This window comes from Bolinopsis microptera, chromosome 4 (genome assembly GCF_026151205.1).
Source record: "Bolinopsis microptera isolate Bmic1 chromosome 4, MBARI_Bmic_1.0, whole genome shotgun sequence".
Classification (NCBI taxonomy): Eukaryota; Metazoa; Ctenophora; class Tentaculata; order Lobata; family Bolinopsidae; genus Bolinopsis; species Bolinopsis microptera.
Window position 1 is genome coordinate 11,121,701 of NC_087075.1, and position 20,409 is coordinate 11,142,109.

At 37.5% G+C, this 20,409-nt stretch overlaps 1 protein-coding gene across 2 annotated transcripts; it reads left to right on the forward strand.

The window, feature by feature from the left end:
* Positions 1–2,281: 2,281 nt before the first annotated feature.
* LOC134813961 (myosin-11-like) lies at positions 2,282–19,054 on the forward strand. 2 transcript variants are annotated; one of them, XM_063821912.1, is made up of 26 exons: positions 2,282–2,402; positions 4,443–4,526; positions 4,692–4,835; positions 4,999–5,124; positions 6,859–6,993; positions 7,149–7,234; positions 7,453–7,568; positions 7,692–7,821; positions 7,976–8,154; positions 8,367–8,477; positions 11,456–11,538; positions 12,142–12,256; positions 12,379–12,467; positions 12,696–12,759; positions 12,988–13,128; positions 13,375–13,496; positions 13,783–13,934; positions 14,052–14,182; positions 14,379–14,498; positions 14,745–14,887; positions 15,784–15,922; positions 16,329–16,457; positions 16,662–16,735; positions 16,966–17,109; positions 17,427–17,498; positions 17,786–19,054. In XM_063821912.1, exons 1-26 carry the CDS (start codon positions 2,323–2,325, stop codon positions 18,021–18,023), a joined length of 3,147 nt encoding a protein of 1,048 aa, XP_063677982.1. In that variant the 5' UTR covers positions 2,282–2,322; the 3' UTR covers positions 18,024–19,054. The 2 variants fall into 2 exon arrangements, with proteins under 2 accessions (XP_063677982.1, XP_063677983.1); XM_063821913.1 differs by having other exon boundaries at positions 16,966–17,117; positions 17,786–19,033.
* Positions 19,055–20,409: the final 1,355 nt, after the last annotated feature.

Below are 20,409 nucleotides of genomic sequence, written 5' to 3' on the forward strand. Positions count from 1 at the left end.
ATGCGACGTGTGTAGCCTTTCAGACATTGATTGCGTAAATGAGGTGTCGTACGTCACCTCAAGATCGGGTGACAGGGGGCTGACCATGCCCGAACCTAATTGATCATTGATTGGGTCTGAGGTCACGTGATCATGAGCCTATGAGGTCACGTGACTATGACGTCACCAGACCTTGTCCTCAGTTTCCCGCTCATTGGACCAGGTGAGCTTGCATGCTTGTGAATGTAGGTGTAAGTACAGCTGTACTGTAGTTTATACCTAATTAACCCCTATACACTGTCACTATGCACTATAGAAACCTGAAAAGTGGTTACTGCATACTGGAGGGAGAAGTGCCAAGACTACCTGCGCTACATAGACGCTGTTGTCAGCACTGCGCACGCGCGCACGAACCTTCCCATCGGGGTTCGTGGATAGGTGCTTTTCTTGACTTGTGAAACAAGCGCGCCCGAAGTGGCGCGAAAGCACATGGTTAGGAGAAGTCCCCAGGTAATGTAGCGCGATATGATGCGTTACTGGCCGACCGTGCCGCGCATCCAATATAATGCTTTTCGCAACCACACTTCGTTAGATTGGCAAAATGCGCTATTGGGCCTTGCTGAGCTGCGAGGAATTGACATCAAGAATTTAACGGCATGAATACTTAATGAAACAAAACTTAATCTTACAAACCCTTGTATTGGTTTTCATGTAGTGAGGTTAAACTATATCGGAGTTTCTTCTTGTATAATTCTTTTTTGTTCGTTCATCATCCTACTGGAAATGGATTTAATAAGGGCGTTTAACGAATTGTATTTTAACTGTTTTCATTCACCTAAGTCCTAACCATGTACTTTCGTGCCACTGCTGGCGCGCTTGTTTCACAAGCAAGTTCGAGGGTTCTGGATAGAGCAACGGTGTTCATATGCCTATATCGAAAGGTTGATTAATGATTTTATTGTGATGACTTGATGAAGTAAAATAGTTGTGTTTGTTACTTACTTATTGTGGATGCTATCGCTAAGTTTATAATCTCTTATGAGACTGGAGTGGAACAACTAAAAGAATTCTTGACATGACTCATGAGGAATCTACAGAAACTTCTAATTCTGATTGTTAGAAAGTATATGTATTAGTTGGTCACATTATTTATTATCGTCAAGAAATAGTACAATCTATAGAAACGGAGGAAAAGCAACTAAGAGGGGAACTTTAATGAATCTGTCATTAATATGGTAAACACTAAACAGTCGTAGGCAAAATCATGATGCAGTGGACAACAGTAGTGAGGGCCACGGTCAAGGCCCCTTGCCAATGGTCACTACCTTTAAAACCTGAAATTCCCTATTCCAGACACCAGAGCTAACAGTTGCAAATTCTATAGTCGAAGTGAACATAATCCTTTTCTACAGTGAAGAAGCGTATTGTTGGGATAATTGTGGAAGCCCAAATGAAGCGGCACAATTGATTGGCTCTTATTTTGACCAACTTGTTGTTTGGTAAGGATACCTGAGTATTGGGAACTTGCTTGTACTGAGCACCACTAAGAAGTATAAACTGCTACAGAGCAGGAGGTATCTTTAAGGGTCCAGGATTTAGCAAGTAATGAGATACAAGCGCCAAAGCCAAATTTTGGATATTGCCCTGGTAGTATCCATCTGCATGACATGAATGAACTTATCGTACTTCTTAAGTTTACATTGGGAACTTACTTATTATAACCATTGATACAAAGGCCATAATCTTTCGCCAGCTCTCCAATAGATAATATCCACCTTGAAGTTGCATTTTATATCTTCCAACTACACAATATAAACTTAAGCATATTATAGTGGAGACTTTCTGTCACAACAAGACTGCAACCCATAGTAACAAATATAAACAGAACCCCTAATGTCTGCTAACAATTTTCTTCTGGTCCTAATATGAGCCTTGTCTCTAAAACTCAACTAGAGTAGTAAAAATTAAATTTCTCGTTTCATCGAAATTTAAAATAGTTAAGTTGAGAGCACTTGCAGTTACTTAGAAGTCATTTTTATTTTACATGTACATGCAAATTAGTATTATATTTCCTCAATGTAGTATAAGTAAAGAAAGTATTTTACATATAATCATTTTATTGTTTATGTTCTTGCAGCATGTAAGTTTACATTTAAAAGAGTTAAGTTGAGAGCACTTGCAGTTACTTAGAAGGTATTTTGATTATTTTATATGTACATGCAAATTAGTATTATATTTCCTCAATGCAGTATAAGTAAAGAAAGTATTTTAAATATGATCATGTTAATGTTTATGTTCCTGCAGCATGTAAATATCTGAGCGTTTCCAGAAAATCACCTTGTCATGTCCATGACATCAATGTCAATTCACTCAAACTCAGAGCACAAGTCTGCCATGAACAACTTAACTGCAGAGTTAGAGAGGTGAGCTTTAAGGCCAGAGGGGGGGGGGGGGGGGTGGGGGGGGGGGTAAAATTCGTTTTTCCAGTTTTCACATATTTGATCAGAGCTGCTGGAGACAAACAAGAAGAAAAAAACCGGACCGAAATCTGACCTTGCGTTTTTGAGATATCGCGCGCCAAGTATTGAGGTTTACCTGTAATTACATGTAAACCTTAAACTTAAACTGTAAAAAGTTTAAAAACCTTAACTTGAGAAGACTGTCCACACCCAGAAGCTGAAACTTGGCACAGGTGTTCTTTGGGGTGTTAGGCAAAAACGTTATGTTTTAGAATTTTGATTTTTGCCTTTGTTCTTGAAATATGAAGTTAACTTTAACCCAAATTCGATTTTATTTCGAATTTGGGGTAAAGTTAACCTCATATTTCAAGAACAAAGGCAAAAATCAAAATTCTAAAACATAACGTTTTTGCCTAACACCCCAAAGAACACCTGTGCCAAGTTTCAGCTTCTGGGTGTGGCCAGTCTTCTCAAGTTAAGGATTTTGGTATGAAAAAAACCGTTTCGAGTAAAACGAGTTTTGGTGTTTTCATTTCACTGCCAAAATCTCAAATTGTGCATTATTTTCCGTATTTAGTAGCGTCTCCATACAATTTTTGCTTTAAGGTGTAAAGATCTTCATTGAGATACTTTATATTGGGAAAATCAACATCATAAACCAAAATTTGTCTAAAAATGAGGTTAACTATCATGATATCTTGTAATAGTAGTAAAAATATGATTGTTAACCTCGCTATAGACCATATTACACTGGGATTGGTTTATCAATACATTGCTATACATGTAATAAAACATTTGCCCAGTGTAACGATAAAGTTTTTGAGGTTAACATGTGATTGACTGGCCCGATATTCAACAAATGAGAGGTTAACCTCATTTTTGAGCCATTTACGGGTGAACTCTTCTACTTAAACATGGTCATTCCAAATCACCTTTGTCACGTGATAATATTTGAGGCATTGTAATCAGTGGCGTAACGTTGCCTGTTGGCGCCCCCCTGCCGAAAAAAGCACCCCCCCTGTTGGCGCCCCCTCCCCTTTTGGTACCCCTCCCTAAAATTGAACAAATTAGTTGATTTTAGAGAATACGCCGGTAAAATCTCTAAAAAAGTGTGTATCTAGAGCATAACGCGCAGTTTTGCTAGTACTTTAGTTAAGTTTTCGAAATTGTCCCACATTCAAACGACGATTTGGCGCCCCCCTAAGACGGCGCCCCCCTGCACAGCGGGGTCAGCAGGGCCTTTCGTTACGCCACTGATTGTAATACAAATAGATACCTCACTGTGATATTGTGGTACATAACAAAAGTAAGAATCGTATGTAAATAATTCTTAAAGTACCAAGTGTGATGGTTAACCTCATTTTCAACACTTTCTCGAGATAAAATTAAGTGAATCAGCACTACATCTATTTAGAAATTTGTATGTCGTAATCTTACGATAAAAATAACAACTCTATCGTCTAATCTATTTTCGCTATACCTAAATTAAGAGGTTAACCTCATTTATAAACGTTTAGATAGCGTTTTTACTGACAATTATGAACCTAGAATTCAGAGTTAACATTTGCTGACCGAAATAACAAAAAATCTTGGAGTAAAATAACATCTTAACTTCAATTTTAGTAACCTCAACGTTGTAACCCTAATTTTGTAAGAATCGGTTAACCTCATTTATCAAAAAAAGTTAAGCAGTTACAAATATGTGAATGGCAGCAAAACTTTTGTCATCAAAAAATGAATTTATTTAAAGAATAATATTTTTGTAAAATTTTTTGAGCGTTTACCCCCCCCCCCCTCTGGCCTTAAATAGTCTTTAATTGCTATATTCACTTTTTATAGATCCTTCCAATGTCAATTTACCATCACTTTTCATTGCCTAAGTACCTGAGTTAGTAATGAAGTACGGCTGGTTACAATGCCTCTAGATAAGTTTTATTTTTACTTAGACTATGGAGCCGTAGTTTTAGACTGATGTTATCTAATCCATCAAACTTGTATCTTCAGAGCTGAGGGTTATATTAAAAACTTACAAGCTGATAAGAGGAGACTAGAACAGGAAGTAACAAAACAGAAACTTCTTTCTTCCAGGTGAGGCTGACTATAATATTGTGGGGGTTTTCAAGTTATCGGTTGTTTTATTTCTATTTTTATTATTCAGCACCGATTAAAAGTCCATTTTGGTTCATTAATGTCACTATGCTGCCACAAAGTCAAATCATTCAGCTACAATAACAAATAATATGCCTCGTTCAGATCGGAACAGAAGTTATCACTAGTTGAGAATGACCTGATTGCTAAAGATGACAAACTCGCCATGTACAAAGAACAACTACATATGTGTGAAACTAATCTCTACGAAACACAACTACGAACTAAAGATGAAATCACGAAACTCAGGTTTTTACGAATATCAACAAAAAACTTTCAGCTCTCACGGTAGTAGAAGAATTTTACTGATTATTTCACTGATAAATTTACGGTTAATAATTACTGCTCATCTTGGTAAAGTGCACAGATAACCACATTCCACAAATAGCTAAAAGAGTTGATGCCACCCCAGGGATAAGAGTGATCTGTCGAAGACACTAGAGGGTGTGATAATAAAACTAAACGAAAAGTGTGAAGAGGTGGAGGGGAGATATAATAAATTGTCGGAGGAGAACAGTTACATGAACACCAACAACAAGTACATTATAATTACATTATTAGTTACTTAGTCAATAAGTTAATTAGTCAATAAGTTAATAAGTTAATTAGTTAATTAGTTAATTAGTTAATTAGTTAATTAGTTAATTAGTTAATTATTTAATTAGTTAATTAGTTAATTAGTTAAAAATAACATCGCTGGTATAACATATTTGGATTTTCGTATGGTCGTTGTAACTGTTGTTTGGGCAATTTTCTTTGCACCTTCACTGTATAGTATAAGACAGTTATAATATCTTAATAATATCTTAATAATATAATGACTTAATTTCTTATTGTTACGACGTTGTCTAACACTTCTTAATATTAGTTACAAATATTTAGTCAGTAATTTATTTAACATCTTTAAACGATTCAGCCCATATTTTTTTGGAGCTAACATTGTGCTCCGTTCAAACAATCGCTAGATATTTCCATGTCAGGAGATGAGACAGTTTCAGGGCTCAATCCTGTGTAACTGTGCACAATACATTACACACTGCCAAACCCACTGTGAGTGGGCCACGGACCCCTTAATTTCATCTGTGGTAATTAATCGCCTAATTAGTCTGTTAATCACCTAATCAGGGCCAGTAACAAGCCTGGCAGAGCTGCTCTTAAATTAAGTTCCGTACCAACTACAAACCAGTACCTATTGTGTAAGAAGTCAGAGGAAATCACTAATTAGTGCTTATGGGATATAAGGTAGTCCCCAATATGGGTCATGCTGCAAGGTAAGCCGGATGCCACAGTATATTGTGTATCTTTATTGAGTAAAGGAATGTAATGCAGGGTGTAGGAAAACAGCACAAGATTTGGTAATCAAGGAACCCAAGATTTTAAACTTTTCCAAATAAAAGAGAGAAAAGTATTGTATGTACTATAAAAAGACTGATCTTGATTAGCAGCAAAGCATGCATTAATATCATTAAAGGCTTTTGATGTTGGACTTCTTCATCGGTTACTGTAAGCCTGCAGGGTGCAGACTACCACTATCAGTTAACTAAGTTTTATCATTTAAGTTTTTTTCAATAATAAGATCAAAACAAATTGACATGTTTGATATACAGCTGATATCATATTACAAATTAATTGTTAAGACATGATGGAGAGGTTCCAATACATTGATTAAATACAGTAATCAGTACCAGTGGTTACCATGGAGATCACATATTATGTGACCTAGGTGGCTTTAGGACTAGCGTTGTCATGGTAACTCTGCACTCTGCTGGCCTCAAATCACTGTGACACTTTGCAGTTGCACTATTTCTTTAATCGTATGCTGCTGAGGTTACCTGTATGCTCCGTTTGTTAGGACCCAGGTTTTCCAGTATACTCAGTATTACGGGTCACAGGTTATGATATTCATACGTTCCTTCGCTCGTCTTATCAATTCTAGGATCTAGTTATTTGTTCGTTGTCATTTGTTGCACTTTTGGAAGAGACTTTTTCGTTGCAAAACAACCCAATTTCATGAGAGATGCGCCATTTTACTTCCATCGTTAATAGTTATAGAATATTCATTATTCATCACTAGTGCCAAGCTAAAATATTTGATGTAATTTATACTTATAAAGAACTTTTTGGATCCGTTCTCTTATTATTAGAAAGATTTGGAGATTCGAATTTAGCGCTCACGTGAATCATAATAGATTAAATTTGTGTTTTTTATCTAGTACTTTCTATCGAAACAACCTCCACTTAAAGCAATATTAAAATTATTTGTCATCCTAAGGGTGCTGCAAGAGGAAAATGACAAATTGCACGCACGGGTGACTGAACAAAGCGACGCGATGTACTCGCGCGATCTTGCACGTGAGGAGAGCAGACGTAAGATAGGGGAACTCAGCAAAGAGATACAGCAAATCAGGTACTTGTTTAATTGTTACATTCTTGCTCTCAGCAGTAACCAATTAAATTCGTAAATAACTGTCACATATTTAATTTAATTGGACATTATTTGAAAATTTGAAGACAATGTGATCCTGTGTTTTAAGTGATAATATGTAATATTAAATGTTACAGGTTTGAGTTGGATGACGCTCAGTCAGAGAATGCCACACTGAAAGCTAAGCAGCGTGACTACGAGGAGGCACTCATTAAATCAGATGGTAAATATTACTTTTTATTGGTCTGGTATCACGTGATTTTAGTGCTACAAGTTTGTCGTTAGCAATAGTGATAACAACAAATGAATATCAAATATGTGTAAATGTTTAATCAACAGCAGCATCAAGCTTACGAATTTATTTTATTCTAAAAGTCAGCGAAACATAAAATTTATGTCACGTAGTGTAAACACTGTGTTCTGATTAGTTGATCTGTCTAGGTTCACTGAACTACACTCGAGAATGTGCAGAAGAAGAGTCTGAGAAAGCTAACAGGAAGATCACAGAGCTTAACAACCTTGTTAGAGATATGGAAACTGAGCGGAGAGAGCTGGAGGTGAGCCAAGTTTGTTTTACATCAATAAGTTACCTTATCAGTTATCTCATCTCTATCTTCATCTTTTTTCATCACTTCAATTCAACATTTCAACATCACATAAACCGGAATTCTCCTCCTCAGATAAGTCTAACAGCAGCTGAAGATTCCTACGAATTAGCAGATAAGGAGTTACTAAAAAGAGAGCGGATGAGACGAAACTTACAGGGGAAACTGTCTCATCTCATCTCAATGTTGCATGCAACCTTGCCTGGTTAGTATACTGAAATTATTTGGAGTGTAAAGTTTAGCGAATTACTGTTGTAAAAATAACTCTTCATCGATACATCAAGATGGCTTTTTGAATAGACATGTCCATGGTCCAAGCTTCAAGATAAAGGGAAAATGAGCTTGATCACTCACTCCAGGTATACAAGTGTCAGTGCCACGTGTTAAACTGACCCTGAATGATGAGGGGGAGAGTACTGACGTGGAGTACACGGAGAGCACGACGCGCAGCGCCTCCCCACACGCGCAGTTACCAGCTGATGAGCAGGCGGTGGATGTGGAGAGTGTGAGGCAGGCCATACTCGCTCTTAAGAAACAGGTTCAGTGAGATAAGAGAAACCCACAGCACTTGTATATAGGTCTAGGTGGCTAGGATACACTTGAGGGCAGTTTATATAACACTTTTGAGCACGTGCGCTAGTTCACAGCACTTGTGCATCTACTACACGTGGAGTAGTTTCCTCCCACTGTAATTACGCACGTGCACAAATAAGCACCACTGTGTCTATTCTGATCTAACTGTGTGTTCAGGCTACAATTCACGAGAACGAATGTAGGGATCTGAAGGATGACCTGAAGAAGGCTCAAGATGAGCTCCAGGACGCTGAATGTCTGGGGAACAAGGTCTCACGTGATAACAAGGTGAGTTGTGATTGGCTGAGACAATCTCTAAAACTCTTCCAATTGGCTGAGACACGCTCTTAACCTCCAGTCGTTGACCATTGAAATTATAATTCTGAAGATTGGTTGAGAGATGTAATTCTCGTACAGGGAAAGTTCTCAATTAGTACAAACACAATTCTACAACTGTCTGTGTTTCAGTTTGCCTGCAGCTTTCCTCTGAATTATATTCACATAACTTAGTATATTATCTCTCCAGTTTGATTTCTTAGCTGTGATTTAATGTTTCGTTATGCTCAAATGGTTGCAGTACTTTATACTCACCATGATTAAACCTTCATTTAGATAAAATAAAGCTATCTGATTGATTTGTTAACTATAACCCTGATATTCCCCTAGTCCCTGACTGACATATTACAATCTCTTGACTATAACCCTGATATTCCCCTAGTCCCTGACTTAAAGTTTACAACCTCTTGACTATAACCCTGATATTCCCCTAGTCCCTGACTGAAAGATTACAATCCCTTAACTATAACCCTGATATTCCCCTAGTCCCTGACTGAAATATTACAATCTCTTGACTATAACCCTGATATTCCCCTAGTCCCTGACTGAAAGATTACAATCCCTTAACTATAACCCTGATATTCCCCTAGTCCCTGACTGAAATATTACAACCTTTTAACTATAACCCTGATATTCCCCTAGTCCCTGACTGAAAGATTACAATCTCTTAACTATAACCCTGATATTCCCCTAGTCCCTGACTGAAAGATTACAACCTCTTAACTATAACCCTGATATTTCCCTAGTCCCTGACTGACATATTGCAATCTCTTGACTATAACCCTGATATTCCCCTAGTCCCTGACTGACATATTACAATCCCTTGACTATAACCCTGATATTCCCCTAATCACTGACTGAAAGTTTACAATCTCTTAACTATAATCCTGATATTCCCCTAGTCCCTGACTGAAATATTACAACCTCTTAACTATAACCCTGATATTCTCCTAGTCCCTGACTGAAATATTACAACCTCTTGACTATAACCCTGATATTTCCCTAGTCCCTGACTGAAATATTACAACCTCTTGACTATAACCCTGATATTTCCCTAGTCCCTGACTGACATATTACAATCTCTTAACTATAACCCTGATATTCCCCTAGTCCCTGACTGAAAGTTTACAACCTCTTAACTATAACCCTGATATTCCCCTAGTCCCTGACTGAAATATTACAACCTCTTAAATATAACCCTGACATTCCCCTAGTCGCTGACTGAAATATTACAACCTCTTGACTATAACCCTGATATTCCCCTAGTCCCTGACTGAAAGTTTACAATCTCTTAACTATAACCCTGATATTCCCCTAGTCCCTGACTGAAAGTTTACAATCTCTTAACTATAACCCTGATATTCCCCTAGTCCCTGACTGAAATATTACAACCTCTTAACTATAACCCTGATATTCCCCTAGTCCCTGACTGAAAGATAACAACCTCTTAAATATAACCCTGACATTCCCCTAGTCGCTGACTGAAATATTACAACCTCTTGACTATAACCCTGATATTCCCCTAGTCCCTGACTGAAAGTTTACAATCTCTTAACTATAACCCTGATATTCCCCTAGTCCCTGACTGAAATATTACAACCTCTTAACTATAACCCTGATATTCTCCTAGTCCCTGACTGAAAGTTTACAACCTCTTAACTATAACCCTGATATTCCCCTAGTCCCTGACTGAAATATTACAATCTCTTAACTATAACCCTGATATTCCCCTAGTCCCTGACTGAAAGATTACAATCTCTTGACTATAACCCTGATATTCCCCTAGTCCCTGACTGAAAGATTACAATCTCTTAACTATAACCCTGATATTCCCCTAGTCCCTGACTGAAAGTTTACAATCTCTTAACTATAACCCTGATATTCCCCTAATCACTGACTGAAAGATTACAACCTCTTAACTATAACCCTGATATTCTCCTAGTCCCTGACTGAAAGTTTACAACCTCTTAACTATAACCCTGATATTCCCCTAGTCCCTGACTGAAATATTACAATCTCTTAACTATAACCCTGATATTCCCCTAGTCCCTGACTGAAAGATTACAATCTCTTGACTATAACCCTGATATTCCCCTAGTCCCTGACTGAAAGTTTACAATCTCTTAACTATAACCCTGATATTCCCCTAGTCCCTGACTGAAAGATTACAATCTCTTGACTATAATCCTGATATTCCCCTAGTCCCTGACTGACATATTACAATCTCTTGACTATAACCCTGATATTCCCCTAGTCCCTGACTGAAAGATTACAATCTCTTAAATATAGCCCTGATATTCCCCTAGTCCCTGACTGAAAGTTTACAACCTCTTAACTATAACCCTGATATTCCCCTAGTCCCTGACTGAAAGTTTACAACCTCTTAACTATAACCCTGATATTCTCCTAGTCCCTGACTGAAAGATTACAATCTCTTAACTATAACCCTGATATTCCCCTAGTCCCTGACTGACATATTACAATCTCTTAACTATAACCCTGATATTCTCCTAGTCCCTGACTGAAAGATTACAATCTCTTAACTATAACCCTGATATTCCCCTAGTCCCTGACTGAAAGTTTACAACCTCTTAACTATAACCCTGATATTCCCCTAATCCCTGACTGAAAGATTACAATCTCTTAACTATAACCCTGATATTCCCCTAGTCCCTGACTGAACGATTACAATCTCTTAACTATAACCCTGATATTCCCCTAGTCCCTGACTGAAATATTACAATCTCTTGACTATAACCCTGATATTCCCCTAGTCCCTGACTGAACGATTACAATCTCTTAACTATAACCCTGATATTCCCCTAGTCCCTGACTGAACGATTACAATCTCTTAACTATAACCCTGATATTCCCCTAGTCCCTGACTGAAAGTTTACAATCTCTTAACTATAACCCTGATATTCCCCTAGTCCCTGACTGAACGATTACAATCTCTGGAGAAGGAAAAGTCAGGATACCGGGACCAGCTGGACTGTGCTCGGGGCAGCATGCAGTGAGTATTACCTTAATTACATAGTTACCCCTACCAATCACCCAATTACCTGACTCAGGAGCCATGTATCTTCTTAGTCTGAGCCCTGAGCCCTATTGTCAGGACCACTTCCGGGAGGGACTGGTTGTTTCGCTGAGCACTGTGTACTACCAATTGGGATATAACCTTGTTTCAAGTATCAAGGTGCATGACGTATTTAAGGGTATTGGTATTTAAAGGTAATATTTATGTCTACTCGATGGTAATGATTGGTGACATTGGGTCTGTTAGGCAGCAACCAGGACTCAATACCGGGGTCTGATACCGGGACCAGGACCGGGACCAGGTATTATCATCACAAAATAGTCAGTCTCCGGGAAGCCATCTGGAACTTCTACCATCAGGTCCAATAATAAGAGAGGGGGGGGAGAGGGGGGGGGGGGGAGAGGGGGAGAGAGGGGGGAGGGAGGAGGGGGAGAGGGGGGAGTGTAATATATCATGTAATTGTGTAGAATATCAATGTGAACCGTAAAGCGTTCTTCAGTTCAAAGTTTACTGTTAAATTAGTGAATTTTAGTTAAAGATGGCTTCATATCAGTTTCCAGTACAATGCTTGTTTTACAGTACATTAGAAGAATCACGCAGAGAACTACAAGCACAGTTAGATGACCTTGAACAACGTAAAAATGAAGCTCTCCACCAAAACCAGCTGTTGGAGAGGGAAATTAACGGACTCAAGGTAAAACAGTGCCTTTTTTAATATCATTCTATTCATTCGGCTAACAAAGAGGTACCCAATTATTAAATTAGTTTAATTAGCTTATTCTTTGAAAATGTAAGTAAAAATAATAATGTAATCAGGGAAAGTTAATTGAAGACGAGGATGAACTAAACGAAATGAGAAAGATGAAAGACTCCGCTAACGGAGAAATAGATAGTCTCCTTACCAAGTGAGATTATTATCTTTAACTGAGTCAAGTAGACAACATATTTAATGAATAATTTGTTTAATTAGTAATTATTGATATGATAATCAATATCACAATGATGTCGACTTAATCAAGTGTAGTCGTTTTTCGTCAAGTATACCCCTTTCTCATGTCAGCAGTCGTGATAATTGGGGGAAAAGAAAATGTCAGTTGCTTTGTGATTTAATCCACCCGTTACTATGATTTAAGGTACGATATGCTAAAGAAACACAAGGAACAAGTGGAGTCAGAAAAACACAGTCTAGAAAGACAGGTGAGACTTTTGAGGGTTTCTACTTATTTTATTTTACTATTATGTTATATCGTACACTGATTATATCGTACACTGATTATATTGTACTGTAATTTTATTGGAACTAATTTATTGGGACTCTAATTTCATGAGGTTTTGTATTTTGATTTCGTCTACCAAACTATAACATAACATAATAAACTAGTCTCATTAACTAGTTTATCTGTAAACATACTCTAATTCCTTCAGCTGAAAGATATAGCAGAAGAAAAAGCAGTGTTACAGTCCAGACAAGAAAGTATTCACCAAACTTTAGAGCAAAGCGAGAAAGAAAAGAATGATCTTCAGGCGAATGTGTCCAAGCTTCAGAAGACATGTCAAAGCACCCAGGTTAGATTCTCTAAAATTATAAAACTTTAAGATACTCTTAAAACAGCACGACACTCGAATTTGTCTTCAACATCACTTTAGTGTTCAGTGTGTATTTGAAGTTTATCATCTTGCAAGACTGTTCATGAAAAACAATTTGTACTACCCAAATTTCCCAACGTCAACAATCGTAGCTCACTCCACGGATTGATAATGTGGACTAGGTTTGAACTAATACATTTAAATACATAACTTAACATGTTCCAGGACAAGATAGAATCGTTGGAGAACACACTCAGTAGTTTGGAGAAGAAAGTAAAGTCATACAAAGAGGAGAACAGCGAGATGAAAACTAAAATATCATCTTCAAACACGGAGGCTAGCAACTTGTGAGTTTGTAAACTGTATAACAATATGTGAATTATTAGGTGTGTTTCTAGCTGTATTGTGAATATAGTTGCGCTGTTTTTGTGGCGCAACACTCATAAAACATTTTTATTCCTTACTGAGTGTCCTTTTCTGGTCTGCATTGGATCGTGTTAGTCACACAAACTTTCAGGTCAATACAAGATGGTCTTTACTTTCATAAGAAACTGTAAGTTCAGGTATCACATACTGTAATGCTGTAATACTTCCAGTATTACTTACTTTTAACTAACTCCAAAAACATTCCAGACGCCGGGACAAAGATTTGCTGGAAGAAAAAATCAACAACATGATAGGCGATACACAGGCAGTGTCTCACAAATTGATAGATCAACAAGATAAGATAACAAAGCTACAGACTGCGGCTACTGACAACGAAATGTCTAGAATCAAAGCTGAAGGTATTTCACATTTGTTCATTATTTAACTTTTTAAATTTAAGTCTTGTCCAATGTGACTCGTGTTTGATTTCTCGTTGAATTCACTTAAAGAAAATGCTCAACTGCTCCAACTTTCAGGTCAAATAAGGTCAGCTAATCTAGCTCTACAACAAAAGTCAAGCGAGCTCCGGACCCAGAGTAACAAAGTAGAACTGTTGACAACAGAGAGTAAACACCTTCAAGGAACATTGTCCAACCTGACTGGCAAGGTACACAGTTTATGTTTACCTTACTATTCTATTAAGTTTACCTTAGTCCTTACTCTTCTTTTAGATTACGTATATATTACATAACGTATATTACATAACCTACAACTTCTCTCATATAACTACTTCTCTCATATTGACGATATGAATTAACAAATTGTAGGCAACAGAAGAAGGAATCTCTAACTCACTAATTCAGGTGAATCAACTGGAACGAGAAAAACGGGAGCTTAACGAACATGTGCTCTCCTTACAAACGGAGAAGAAGTTGAATCAACAGAGCCGAGCTAGTCTTGAGAAACAAATATCCTCCATGCAGGTATTTTCTATTTTCTATTTTCAGCTCACCCTTTTTGATTTAGGCTTTAGAACCGTTCTGAAATGGTTAGTACCTGACACTTGTGTTAGTTGCTAACCATATGGGCGGTATACAGCCACATTATTTCATTTCAGGTATACAATAAACCCGTGAGCTCGAGTAGTAGGAGCTGTTGAGTAACGTCCTTGCGCCGATCGTGAAACATAGTAATTGCTTACTAATTAACTAATGATGTAATCATTACAGGAAGCATTGAAGGAGAGAGAAGAGTCAGTGAGGAACTATGAAGAAAAGATGAACAGTACTGAGATGCAGTCTGAGAAGAACAAACGAGAGTTAAAGAAACTGGAGTATTTACTGGGAGAAACAGAGGTCGGCTCAAAAGACAGGTAAAGGGAGGAACTTACTATTATCATAGTCATTTATTATAGTTTTAATTTCGATAAATTTAAATTGAAGTTGATGCAGCTTTGTTAAATTTGGAAAAAACCTTGTCATTAAATGTGTGTTGTGTATGTTTGACTGCAATTTGTTTGACAATCAGTGGAACAATTAGTGGAACTTAGCAGGCTTGAAAAGACTATGTTTGTAACATATTTCAGCTATCAGCCGTTACTCACTGCACTGTTTGCTGCACTGTGTGCTGCACTGTTTGTTGCACTGTTTGCCATCATCGCTGACTTCTTTTTCCCCTAACAGATCCCCTATAAGCGGACTGATAGGGGCAAATATTATAACATCAAATGAACATGATATCACTCCAACTAGGACGTATCCTTCACAAAACTAATTTTCTAAGAGTGTTTGAGAGCGTGTTTTTCTAAAACTTTTAAAATCACAAGCAAGCTGATTAGTCATTCACGACTTTCGAACTGTACATAACATTCTATGTTGTGATGTATTTCAGGGATTTTCTTAATGTACACAGCTATAAGTAGTGGTGCCTATTTGGCATCTTCTGATATACAAGGCATATTTCCAACAGTACCTACATCTTGACATAAACAGGATCCGGGCTAGATTTATTCTGGTTTATATTCGGCAAATTGCATTATTCTTCCGACATTACAATTTTAGCGGACCGTTTAGGCCATTAGATGGAGCAAGCCTGCACTAAGGATCCAACTTCTATTTCCCCAATAGTTGATCCTTTTGCGCATCACATGCCATGCACATGGACCAATCAAATCCTTGTTTTCAATGACCTTCCAGGATGTTGCTCTTAAGTGATTAAAGTATAGTAACCCCCGTAAAGTTACCATGACAACTGTCCCCCCAAATCCAGGCTACATAGAGTTGAAGAAAAATACAAGTCAGAATTGGAACGAGGACATAAACTCATCCTAGATAAAGATAAGATTATAGCACTCGAACAAGAGCGAAGTGAGGGACTCAGGAAAAAAATAAACGAGCTTCAAGATCAGGTTCGTCATGGCTGCTTTGTCCTAGATCCTTTTGTTTTAACTGATTATGGTACAGACCAATTATAGAATTATGAGGCTTTCGAGTAGGTAAAGGGGAGCACCAGGAAATGCTTGTAATTCAACACGCGCGCAAACGCGCACACTGAATCATAAAACTACGATAAAAGAAGGTTATCGTAAGCGTCATCATAAGACGCGCGCTTTAAATTAGTTCAAATATTCTCAATTACACGCTCGCGATGCAATAATGACAGTCAACTGTCAATGAAATTGAATACAGGCGAAATTGAAAAGTTTTTACTAATTGCTTATAAACCTTAATGTTTTTGAATGGAGTAATAGTTTTAGGGTTAATAAATATATAAAAATTCCTCCATTCAATAACATCTCCAATTTAATCCCACAGATTGCTACATTGAGTGTCACGATACATCGCCAAGAAGCCACTAAAAAGTCATATCAAGACAGAATAGAGAATAAAACCGCGGAGAACAAGGATTTACGGAGCCTCTTAAATGAAACTTACAATCTACAGGTCTCAAGCCCCAAGTCAAAGTGCTATCAGCTCTTAAGAAGTCATTTTTTTACAAAGTGTCATCGTGTATATTAGGACCGAAACATCAGTATATATTTTCTATATCTATTTTATTCCTAATCCATGTTTAATATAACTTATTTTTAATTGATTTACCAATTACATGCTGAAGTTTGGTTCCATAACACTGAAAATACGTTTCAGGAGGATCCAACAAGATTATCTTATAATGAAACTCCAGAACGGCTTGCTACTAGATCTCCTGAATTAAAAGCTAGGTAAGAGATGTTATTCGATGTATGGGGTTTATTTCATGAAGAGTTAAAGGTGCATACCAAGGATAAGTAGGGGTATAGTAAAACTTGGGCATGCTTTTGTTCCCTCAATTATAATAAATAACAACAGATACTTCGTATCTAATCGTCTACCAATGTTACGAATGGCGCACGTGGTCGGGACTACTATATACTATATACCACCAATAAATAGTAAAGTAACATGTCTCCAGATCACCGGACCGTAGTGCATTAAGTCCGGAACGGACCAGCAGCTACCGGACATCTCCTATCAGACGAAGGAGATCCATTTCACCGGTCCGGAGATCTAACTACGACTCCTCTACTCCTGTCAGGAGACGGACTTCCCCTGTTAGGTCCGCAAGTAATTGTTGTTATTTATTTTCTTTTTGTTCTATTTGTTCTGTTTATCGGTTTTGTATTGTTTAACATCGAAACTTGGTTGGTGAGTTAGCAATTAATGTTATACTAGAGTACTAGTGGTAATGGATCAGGTAAAATTAAGGAACTGATAAAATATTCACAGTTTTTAGGTCAAATACACAAACTAACCAATCAGAGCACACTATTCACGCCACGCGACACAAACTAACCAATCAGAACACAGTATTTTCACCATGTGACACAAACCAACCAATCATAGCACAGTATTAACACCACATGACTGTTTCAGATACCGATCACCCACTAGACACACATCTCCGTCACCGAGTAGAACCTGGAGATTTAAGGACTCCCCGTATAAGTAAGTTATCTTGTAGTTAACTGCAAGATATATAGTTTTATAGTATCTGGGTTTGATTAATCACAGTATCACACATATTATTCCGTGTATTTAAGTTTGCTCAGTTTTAGAATATAATAATCTAATCCTAAGTTGATTGAATTGATGTAACTATATGTTAAATAATAATCATTTTTTTAGGAAAATTAATAAAACCATTTTTGATATTCCAAATTTATTGAGCCCAAAGTGTTGGCGCACAAGTTTTCGGAACTAAGGTATATAATTAACACTTCAAACACCCACAGACCGAGTACTCTGAGCGAGGATGTAAAGAAAGATCTGTCAAACATAACGGAGCGAACTGAGGACAGGTCCTCGTCCAGCCACCACAGCGACCACGGCAAACCAGCCAATCAGGAACGAGAACACGGGTCACGACACATGCACTCCACCAGTCAGGAAGTAGGAAGTGGCCTGGATGTGGACAATAAAGAGCTGAAGTGTTTACGGTGCAGGTCGCCCATAGGGCTGACTTTAGCGTAGGATCCGACAGATGTTACTATCGGTGCGGAGGTGATGCACCTTGATTTTGACTTGCCATAGTTCTAAGGTTGATCTCCCAGTTTCAGTTGAGAGTTGTTGTTTTAACGTGGTGGTTATTGATCAGACGACTGGTGAGACCGGGGAATAACCAATTGTGATTCCAACTTTCAACAAAACTGGAGAGAAATGTAACAGACAACTAGTAAATATGACAACTAGTAAATATGACTTCAATTTGAGTTTTTAATTCCCCTCCCCCACTTCACTCTACTGCTGTTCAACTGCAATTTTCTCGGGGGACAGAATTCTTACGGGGAGAGAGAGAGGGCCAGCGTTGTCTAGTAACGACAGTTTGACTGGTCACATGTCAAAACAAGACTGCTCTGGTTTCACAACCATAGTAACATCATAACTACCTTTCTTATTATAACCTTATTTACAGAGATTTGATAATGCAGTACGTGACATTTTGCAGTGTTTTGTTGGTTAATTAGCTGATTAGTTCTTTGGCCTGGGTTTGTGAAACATGCAAGGATTTAGGCTGATATTTATAGGGAGATATTGCACACATAAATCGTTTTATAAATCAGGATTTTACATCGACCACGTTCTGCAAGGGCGTACCACCCGAAATTTATGACACTTTATCAGTGTTGGTCATTACATCATACATATGCATTCATAAATGCATTAATTGTTAATATTTTCGATCATTCCTTTAATCAAATAATTTAATACCTTATCTTTTAGTTTGACAAGTATCTACATTTTTATCAATATCTAATCATTATCATGATTAAATGGTGATAGAATTTATATAGTGGATCACGTGAGCTGTTCAAGTTCATACTGCACATTTTGGAAATGTTTGGGTTAGTTAGTAATACTTATCGTTACCATTTGTGAATGTATAACAGTGTATTTTATATGCCAAAGTAACATTTATCTAGTATAAATTTAAACTATTGTGATAATTTCTTTATCAACTTATATGATGGTACTCTTATTATAATCAATTGTATAATTTATTTAAGAAAATCGATAGTCTCATGTTTGTAATACACTTACTCGCTGAAAGTGTGTGAGTCAGTCCCTATCATCCGTACAAACTATAAATATGGATTCTTGTGGCGAGGTGAGGCATATTTTTTGACACGACGTGAGATAGCAATTAACCAATCAACTTTATCCTAATTTTTATGTGAAGCTTGTTTTGATCGAGATAGCATTTGACCTGTAACCAAACCTTTGAGGGTGTTCTGGATGTCAGGCGACCACCGGTGCCCTCAGTGCAGCCATGATGCTCATATTTGGTCCATTTTTGGGCTTGGCCAAATTATATTTATGCCAAATCACCTTTCGCAACATGGCATAAACCCAAATTTTGACTTATTGGTTACACTTACAGGTTATGAGCCAATATGTGGCGTGTGCGGTGCTTTTTCAAGCTTCCTGCACAGGGCTTGGGAGTCGACGTATTCAAAATTAATAAAATCACCAAAAAGTTGAGACACGATGGGACCACTAGAAGCGCAATTGCGTAGCCAGTTTCAGCGCGCGAATTCCCGATTTTACGGGAAAAAAGTTTGTACCGTCCTTTTTGTAACCACTTTAAATTGTATTTGGTCTTACGAATTGTCTTCACAAATGTTGACATTGCGTAGACAATAGTTTATAGAACACGTCAGTATAAATTTTACCGGTAGATTTTGATAATTAACGGATTTTGATATCGCTCAATTATGCGATTTTCAACAGACTATTGCGAGAAAAGTGCTCGGTGGAAAGCATTGGTAATTGTACAGATTTGTCAGAAATCTTTTGAACTAGTAGCATACAAAATTTGAGAAGTGTCCCACGAGCAGATTAGGAGATATAGACGGATAAACACCGTAGTCTTGTGTTCATAATAGAAAAGGCACGCAACTGGAGTCACTCGCGTGCCAATTCTAACAGTTACTGCATTGAAAATATCAGTAATTTGAAAGAATCAGTGTATTCTAACACAATATAATAAGACATAGTATCAAAATGATCAGTTACCACATGAGATTTTTTTGCGATTAAAATGTTTTTCTAAAAATCGTTCAATAAATCTTTCAAACAATGCAAAATTTATTTTGTATTTAAAAAAATACTTTTCGCAAGTAAACTAAAATATTTGTGGGTGGCACCATGAGTTGGCACAGAATTTTTTCCCGATCCATGACTCAAAGTGCCGAAGGCACAAAAGAGTCAAGGACAAGGGTTAGCGATCGAGGTTTTTTTTGTATATGGTAGCTTTGCGTCCGTGCGAGCGTGCGTGCGAGCGTGCGTGCGTACGAGCCTGCCCACGTTTCTACCTGCGCGAAGTTACTTATTTTGCGTGATAATCTGAATTATATAA